Source organism: Tupaia chinensis, unplaced genomic scaffold (genome assembly GCF_000334495.1).
Source record: "Tupaia chinensis unplaced genomic scaffold, TupChi_1.0 Scaffold000468_1, whole genome shotgun sequence".
In the NCBI taxonomy this organism is placed as follows: domain Eukaryota; kingdom Metazoa; phylum Chordata; class Mammalia; order Scandentia; family Tupaiidae; genus Tupaia; species Tupaia belangeri.
Window position 1 is genome coordinate 90,400 of NW_006159977.1, and position 8,886 is coordinate 99,285.

At 46.7% G+C, this 8,886-nt stretch overlaps 1 protein-coding gene across 11 annotated transcripts in view; it reads left to right on the forward strand.

Moving 5' to 3' along the window:
• Positions 1-8,556, forward strand: part of TAGAP (T cell activation RhoGTPase activating protein) — a 12,060-nt gene extending 3,504 nt beyond the window's left edge. For 9 of the 11 annotated variants that reach the window (XM_006155774.2, XM_027774680.1, XM_027774676.1 and 6 more), the window contains 5 exons: positions 2,070-2,231; positions 2,693-2,802; positions 4,492-4,687; positions 5,487-5,601; positions 6,487-8,556. In XM_006155774.2, coding sequence (XP_006155836.1) covers positions 2,070-2,231; positions 2,693-2,802; positions 4,492-4,687; positions 5,487-5,601; positions 6,487-7,766 — 1,863 coding nt within the window. In that variant the 3' untranslated portion in view covers positions 7,767-8,556. Of the gene's footprint in view, positions 1-645; positions 886-1,090; positions 1,154-2,069; positions 2,232-2,692; positions 2,803-4,491; positions 4,688-5,486; positions 5,602-6,486 lie in introns of those variants that run through there. The other 2 variants (XM_027774684.1, XM_006155773.2) reach the window with 2 other exon arrangements.
• The last annotated feature ends 330 nt before the right edge of the window (positions 8,557-8,886 follow it).

Genomic DNA, 8,886 nt, shown 5'->3' on the forward strand with positions numbered 1-8,886 from the left:
AAAAAAAAAAAAAAAAAAAAGAGAAAAGAAGGAAGGAAGTTTCTAAGTACACACATCCCTGGATTTTGGCAAAATAAAATATCATGGTGATGTTTTACTGCCAGTACCCAGCTGACAGGTCCAGGTGCAGGCCTTCTGCAATCCATGCTGGCCCTGTCCTAAGGCTGCACCTGCGAACCCAGGTGACTGCCAGGGGACCCACCGAGGTTTGGAGTGCCCTCTGGTGGTTGCTTGCTGCAGGTGTGGGTCCGGTTAATGGCACCTTCAAAAGGATCTTCGAAAGGATCTTGAGCAAATGACTTCCTCTCCTTCTAAGTTTCATTTTGTTCACCAGTCAAAGGAGGAAATTAAAATAGCCTATTTCGTATCAGAATATTCGCTACATTTATTGAGACCAATACATTAAGATGGTTGCTTACGACCTGCAGTTAGGTTTTGCTATAATAATTTTCTGAAGCAAACAACTGGTAAAAACAGGAAAGGTGGAGACTTTGAGGAACCATGGTGTTGGTGTTTAGGGGCCAGTTGCCCTGGTAACAGTGTGGTTGGTTTTGGTTGTTTTTTCTAGATTAAAACTCACACCCTTTGCTGTCTCAGCGTTTCACAGCTTTTCCCCCACACGGCATACCAGAGGTGACATTATGAGGCCAAGTACCCACTTTCTTATCTGGATCTGTGCTTACTAACTCTTCTTTTCGCCCTGTTTTTTTGGCCGTAGAAGTTAAGAAGAGAAAGAAGGTGCTGCCCTGGCCCTTTCTCTCGAGAAGGCTCTCCCCTTCATCAGATCTCCCTGGGGCTTTGGAGCCAGAATTGAAAGCATCGCTTTTTGACCAGCCCCTGTCCATTCTCTGCGGCGAGAACGACACGCTTCCCAGACCCATTCAGGTAGGTGCACACTTACTGTGAACCCACTTCAGTTTCCATTAGATGAGAACAATCCCTGGGAAATCTGGATGTGATCTTCATACTAAACTGGTAGGGGCTGATCTTTCCTATCTGCCACTCTCAGAAAGAGGGCTCTCACAAACGAGGGCAGTCAGGGCCTCTGACGGCTTACGCTCTAGGAACTGGCTGTACCTGCCATGCATCGCTTTTTGACCAGCCCCTGTCCATTCTCTGCGGCGAGAACGACACGCTTCCCAGACCCATTCAGGTAGGTGCACACTTACTGTGAACCCACTTCAGTTTCCATTAGATGAGAACAATCCCTGGGAAATCTGGATGTGATCTTTCCTCTCTGCCACTCTCAGAAAGAGGGCTCTCACAAACGAGGGCAGTCAGGGCCTCTGACGGCTTACGCTCTAGGAACTGGCTGTACCTGCCAGTGGGCTCGGAGTGAAGGGCCCTCTGCTCTGACGTCAGAGTTAAGGACGCTGAAAACGTGTAGCTTCTCAAAACTCAGCAGACAGAAATGGAATATAGAGTATGTGACCAGAAATCCAGTAGTTACATGGAAGTATTTGAAAAGATGGAGGAACAAAGTAATTTTTGAATGTGCACAATTAGTTTTCTCAATTTACCTGCTCTTAGAAAAATGGCAGGGTTGGGTCCAGCAGATGGTATAATGGTTACATTACTAGACCCCCACATAGTTGACCACAGATCAAGTCCCAGACCTGGTGTCTTAAAACTCAAGCCCGGTGCATGTGCATGCCCAAAATCCCAAGAGGAGTATGGAGGAGAAGGGATTGCAGAATGGCCATCCCCCTGGAGATCCTCCCTCTCTTTCTGTCTCTCTGTCTCCCTCTCTCTCTGACGAGCACATATGCCCTAAAGCAAAAATCTCTCAAAAAAAGAAAAAAGAAAGAAAGAAAGAAAAATGGCAGGGTTGAGGGAGACAGCTGACAGCAACTGGATTGAAGCAAAACCTGGCCCTCATGCTCTTGCTAAGACTGTCTCAGTACTGGGGACTTTCATAGAGAGGGTATCGTATGACAAGTGAAGTCAGGGACTGTTTTTACACATTATTCGAATTGTCTTTCTCCAACCTAACACATTTTCATGTATTAGTAGCAGCAAGTTGTGTCTTCAAGCCAAGGCTAAGCATTCCTCACACCTGTTTCCCACAGGATATTCTCACCGTTCTATGCCTTAAAGGCCCTTCAACTGAAGGGATCTTCAGGAAAGCGGCCAATGAGAAAGCCCGCAAAGAACTGAAGGAGGAGCTGAGCTCCGGGGGTGAGGTGGACCTGGACGGCCTCCCTGTGCACCTGCTGGCTGTGGTCTTCAAGGTGAGCTCAGACATTCCCTGCACACTTGTTCTGAGAGACAGGAAATGGGCTCTTCTCCCGGCGAGGCCAAGCTGGCCTCGTATACTGAAGTCAAACTTTTTAGTTAAACTTTTAATTCATTACATACACATCTCTGTTCCTGTGATCCCAGATTCCAGCAGCAAATGATGCACTAAGTTTCCCCAAAATGTTGACAAGAAAATGCTGTCCAATATCCTGTGGCCAAGTCCACACCCCTAATCCGGTGATCCCTAAAAACTTGCCCAGTAGGGATGGTGCTTCTTGCCATGCCTGAGTAAGGAGGTTGCTGAGAGACACTGCAAGTTCAGAGGGGTTTCCCAGAACTAATCAGTGCAGGAGTGACGGGCACAGTGTGGGACGCAGCAAGCACGGAAGCCAGGTGGAAATGCAGACGCACAGTCCATGATATAAACCAGCTCACATTCACCTTCCCCCTCCAGGACTTCCTCAGAAGCATCCCCCAGAAGCTGCTCTCCTGTGACCTCTTCGAGGAGTGGATGGGCGCGCTGGAGGAGCAGGACGAGGAGGACAGAATCGAGGCCCTGAAACAGTAAGTCAGCAGATTCCGGGAGGCTCCGCCCCAACCCCCACCCCGCCACCCACCCCCACATCACCTTCTGGGTCTTCACCGAACTGTCCCAGTGCTTCACAATTTGTGACTGGTGTTCCAGAAAACTGCGACAGTTAGGGAATAGGGTGGAATCGCCCATCCTCTCCCAGAATAAAAATCAGAAGGTGCCCTGGATGCTTAAAAGAAGTTTTAGTCAAATGAAAGGAAGTACTTCTCTCAAAAGTGGGAAATAAGTTTGAATATCCGCAAATCCTAGGAGGTGGAGATATCTACAAATATGAGTTCAAAAAGGGGCAGACAAAATCAGATCAGACCTGAAAACATTAACAGAGGCCAACCAGCAAAGTGAGGAGTTTGGGGTGACTCCCAATTTGCATTGATGGGTGTTGTACAAGGCAATGGTTCTCCCATAAAATACCCCTTAAAGTATAGCCAAGGAACCTGGAAGGCATTGTTTTGTGCATAAAATTCCATAGTACATTTTATATTATCATTAAGCAAAATGGAAACTATATCAAAACAAATCCCAGTGAGAGCAAAAGTAATTATATGTGTAAGGAGAAAGTGTGACCTGCTTGTGACTAGAGATCTTAAACACCTAGCTTTACCCTATCAGCACTCTTGCCACCCTGTAAGAAAGCCTGTCTGTGTGTTGTCATTGTCCCCTTGGGTCAATATTTTTTATGAAATATTTGCAGAACTGTCTGTAATATTTACAGAGTTGTCTGTACCAAAGTGAAAATCCTAGGGTCCTCATAATCAGTGTCCACCTTGGGGCTAGCGGGTGGCATGGCGGTGAGGGCAGCTGGATTCTCACATGGCCAGCCATGCTTTGAATCCTGGAACTGGTGGCTTGAAAATCACATTGGGCACATGTATGTGTTTGTCAAAAATCCTGAGAATGGAGGAGAAGGGATTGCAGTGTGGCCGACCCCCTGGGGGGTGATTTCTCACTTTCCCTCTCTCTGTCTCTCTCTCTCCTCTCCTGCAGGTGCATGCACCCTATGGCAAAAACCTAAAAACAATAAATAAATCAATAAAATGTCTACTTCAACATAAAGTTTTTTTATAATAGTATCTCCTATTAAGTGAAAATGATCCATAAATTGGGCTTTTAACATTCTATTTTTGGAGAAAGTGAGACTTTTAAAAACCTAATTTATTATTAGTAGTAACAGTGTTGCTTTTTAAGCACTGCCTTGACTGTACTTATGAACATGCCCTTATAAACTGATTTATTCTCCATAAAATTCCTCACGGTGGTTATAAAAATGATCACAGACTCAGTCTCACAGTGTTAGAAACAGAATGAAATTCTACATGGCGAAATGATTACTCAACAAAATGATTTTCTAATGTAAAGGTGAACGCTAGTGTTTGACGAAGGCTCCGATTCGCAGTTCTAAGTCTGTATAAGTACAGAGCTGTGTTTTTGGTGCCCGATTATGATGGGTCTCTTAGCTCTCTGAGACCCGTGGTTAGCCAGTTTCAGTACATGTCAGCTGCCACTGGAACTGTCTGAGTGGACATTTTACAACATAACTTAGGAAGATACATCTTCCTCATTTCAAAGGAAGTCTGGTTTTGGCAGAAACTCTGAGCTCACTACACTAAAGCTAGACGGACCATCTGCCTCTGTTGAAACTGAACCCCTTAACTTTATTCCAGAGTTGCAGATAAACTCCCCCGGCCCAACCTCCTGTTGCTGAAGCACTTAGTCTACGTGTTGTATCTGATCAGCAAGAACTCAGAGATCAATAAAATGGACTCCAGCAATCTGGCCATCTGCATCGGACCGAACGTGCTCTGCCCAGAGAACGACCAAAGCTTGTCATTCGAAGCCCAGAAAGACTTGAACAGTAAGGTACGCTCTGCTTATTTATGGGACATCCCAGCGGTGACCTCACCGCCTGTGTGTGAAACCGAGCCGTAAAATCCTCCTGAATTGCTCCAGCAACGAAATACAGAGTGTCGGATGCTGCAGTTCTGCTCTGAGATACATGCATTTAACAGAACGAGTGAATCTGTCCTCTAAGTGCTACGGACTTTCACATCACCATCTCCTGGGACAGAAAAGTCCTTTTGTTTTTTCTTTCTGTGCATCACCCTTCATTAGACAAACTATCCAACTTAGGAAACTACTTACTTAAGCAAAAAATTCAATTACTTTAAAGTGAAAGATAGTTTAGGACCAGCAGTTAGCACAATGGTTACATTGCTGGACTCTCATGTAGTCGACCACAGTTCAAGTCCCGGACCCAGCGGCTTAAAACTCATGCCAAGCACATGTGCATGTATGCCCAAAACCAAAAATGGAGAAGGGATTACAGCATGGCCATTACTCCAGGGGTGGGGGAAGGGGTGATTTCTCACTTTCTATCTCTCTGTCTCTCTAGTGAGCACACATTTCCTACAGCAAAACTCTCTCTTCACACACACGCAAAAAGAGATTTTAAATTTTTTTCCATTAAAAATTGTGTCTCAAAAACACCAAATAATATCTAACTGTAACAGAGATGATTGTTATCAAATTCCCACGTGCTCTCTTCAGACACTAAAAATCTCTAATTCCCATTTTGGACACCTCCCAAGCAGCTGATCCCATTATTTCCCCATTCTTCTCCCCCTCCTTAAGGTGACAATTTGCTTATTTTTCTTCACAGGTGAAGACATTGGTGGAATTCCTCATCGATAACTGCTTTGAAATATTCGGGGAGAACATTCCAGTACATTCCAGCGTCGCTTCTGACGACTCCTTAGTACACACCGACAGCTCAGGTACAGAACACTCCAGGGACGGAGTGTGACTGTGGGGAGTGTGACTGAGTGTGACTGAGTGTGACTGAGTGCGACTGCTAGCCTGCCAGCCGTGCCCACCACGTGAAGTATTTCCGGTATACCAGTTACCACCACAAACCGAGTCAGACTCAGGTCTGTAAGGAAGTCATTAAACACGAAAAACTTGCTCTCGAATTTTCCTACAATACCTCCTCAGACTTTCCCCCTTCCTGTTCTGTCACAAACAACTGCTTATTTTAAGTAACCTTAGCGATAGAGTTATAGTAAGGGGCTTGTTTCCTTGGACTGGCCATTTAGCCTAGTGGTTAAGAGAGCGGATCCCACATGGCTGACCAAAGTTTGAACCTTAGCTCTGGCAGCTTGAAAAACATGCTGGGTGCATGTGTGTGTGTGTGTGTGTGCCCCGCATCCCGACAGGATGGAGGAGATAAAGAAAAAGGGCGGGAGGGCACTTTACCCTTTTCTTTCTCTGGCAATCAGAAAAAAAAAAAAAGAGGAACTTACTTCTGCATAATGGAATATGGGCCTATTAAAATGGAAATGGATCCAATAAAAGAACCATCAAAAAGAGTAGTTTTAAAATCTAAGATCAATACATTTCAGTGAAATACTGTCTTTTCTTTTCTTGTTCTTCCCTCTCCCTCCTCTCTCTTCACTCATTTTCCTTTCCTACTTTCTTTATCTCAAAATAAATTTAGAAAGAAGCAAAATTTTAATGTGATACATGTCTTGTCATAGCAAGCCCCAAAGTCGTTCCACCAACATACCTAGAGCTGGGTGAATTGTATGAGTTGGGTGAATTGTACTAAGTTCACTTCTAAAAGGAAGTGAACAAAAGTTCAAGTGTTCCTTAATTTCCCCCAGACGTGTCCACCCTGCAGAACGACTCAGCCTACGACAGCACCGATCCTGACTCTGAATTCCACGGTGCCATCACCTCGCCCTGTGGCCAGCCTCCACTGCCCAGCAAGGCCGCGGGCTTGGACCACCAGGACCAGCTGGACACTTGTGACTTCCTCCGGGAGCCCACCACGAGTGCCCTCTCCAGGCTGAAGAGCTCGCTCAGCCAGCCAGACCGGCGGTACTCAGAACCCAGCATGTTGTCCTCCCAAGTGTGCCTCGAGAGCCGGGTGGCAAGTCAAAAACTAACCAAAAGCGAGGATGACTTCACCATGGCCCGGGCAGGTGCCCGTTTAGAAAGCGAGGAAGCCGAAGACCCGTTTCCAGAGGAGGTCTTCCCTGAAGGTCAAGGCAAGAGCAAGAGACCAGGGGACCTGAAAATCAGGCATGTGACCCAGGGCTTGCTGTTACCCCGGGGACTGGTCCCCAAAGCCTTCTCCAGCAGCTCGCTGGACGGGTCCTCTGAGAGCTCGCCCATTGATTCTCCTTCCAGTCCCAAAAGAAACATCTTCACCAGACATCAGTCCTTCACCACGAAGGCTGACAAAGGCAAGCCCAGCAGAGACATTAAGAAGCACTCCATGTCGTTCTCCTTTACCTCTCACAAAAGAGTGCTGGCCAAGACGCCCAGCTTTGGGTCTGGGAAATCCAAAGGCTCTCCCAGGGACCACAGCAAGAAGGGTTTTAAAAGAGAAACTCAGCTTGCTGGCCGAATCATCCAGGAGAACGGGTCTGAAATCCACGGTCCAGCAGGCCTGGGCTTGGGCTCAGGCTTGGGCTCCTGCACCCTCCGGACAGACGATGTGTTCCAGAAGGCCAACCACAGAGGGCCCAGCAGTCCACCGTCCTATGAAGAGGCCATTCAGCACCAGGCCTTTGAGCTCGCTGCCTACGGAAGCCAAACAGTGGGCAGTGTGCGGGCCAGGATGTGCAGTGGGGACACCATGGTGCCACCTCTTCCACCTCCTCACCAGGGAGAGGACTCAAGGAATCCACGCAGTCGAGAGCTGCTGCTAGGGCACGGACTCTCGCCGCAGGCTGAACACGGGGAACAGAGCAGGGCTGGCCACGCTTCCATGGAAGCTCTGTGGCACGTGACAGTACCAGGGAGACCTGAGCTGCCCCGGCAGAGGACCATGTCGGAGGCCATGCAAAAGAGCAAGTGGGACTCTCTGACGCGGAGGCGCAGCCAGCCGGTCTTCGATGCCGACCAGCTGCGCTATGCCAAAGAATCCTATATCTAGGACAGGCCAGACAGCATGACAGCTGTGGCGTCTTGTAAATACGTTGACTGTGCAAAGCACTGCTGTTAGATTCCGTTTTCAAAAAAGTCGTGAATAAGCTCCTTTAGAAAGCCGTGTCGAGCCTCCTCAGTGAGGAGAGACTCAGTGTGTCTGTGCAATATGTAGAATGTACAAAGTGTACGATAGCCGAGGTGCAGGTGCCGAGAGGGTCCACAGAAACCCTCCCCACGCCGTGCGCCTCTTGGAGCACTTTTCTACTGGTTAGTGTCCCAAAGTCATCTTCGCTTTGTTAAATGTTGCTCAAATGTCATACCAATTTTCACCTTTTCCCACAAACTCCATTTAAGAAAAAACGCTTAAATCTGTGCTGTAAGTTTTCTAAGCACCCTAGTAATAACAGACCTCACAGGGGAAGAAGGAAAGAGATCGCAAGGAATAAAGTTCAGTGTTGGGAGTTATCAAAGGCACTGCAAACTCCATGATGAAAAAATATATAAAGTACTTAAACGCACCCTTTCAATCATCAAATTGAATGTGAGTAGACTGGTGACAATGCATTACATCCACATTAACTCATGGAGAGCACTTTGGGGGTCTGCCTGCGGTCACACGACTTCTTATCCAGCAGTGTGGGGATAAACAATCTATGTGCATTGAGGGGCCATATGTAAAATTTGAATGTAATTTCACTACAATAAATTCCCTTCCTTATTTGAAAGTAGAAATGTTCGTTCTTTAGTGACATGTTACCTCATTTCTTTCCATTAATAAAAATCCACCAAGAAAATTATTCATACATTGTTAAATTCAGCAAGCATTTATTCAAACATATGTTCATCTCGCCACACTAATAGATAAGATTGGGGATCCTGTGTTTAGGTAGAGACAGTCCTTGTTTTCCGGAAGTTCGCAAAACCTTAACAAAGACAACACTTGGGGCCATATGAAGGCACAATTGACCCACGTGGGAGGACTGCAGGTTCGTGTCCAGAGACCTTCCTGAATATGCCAGGCATGTACACACTTCAGGGCTGGCTGGGGCTGTGGTGGACCAGAGCAGAAAGACTCTCTCAATGGGGGGTGCTCTCCTTCTCTCTTATTCATTAAAAAAAATAAATTA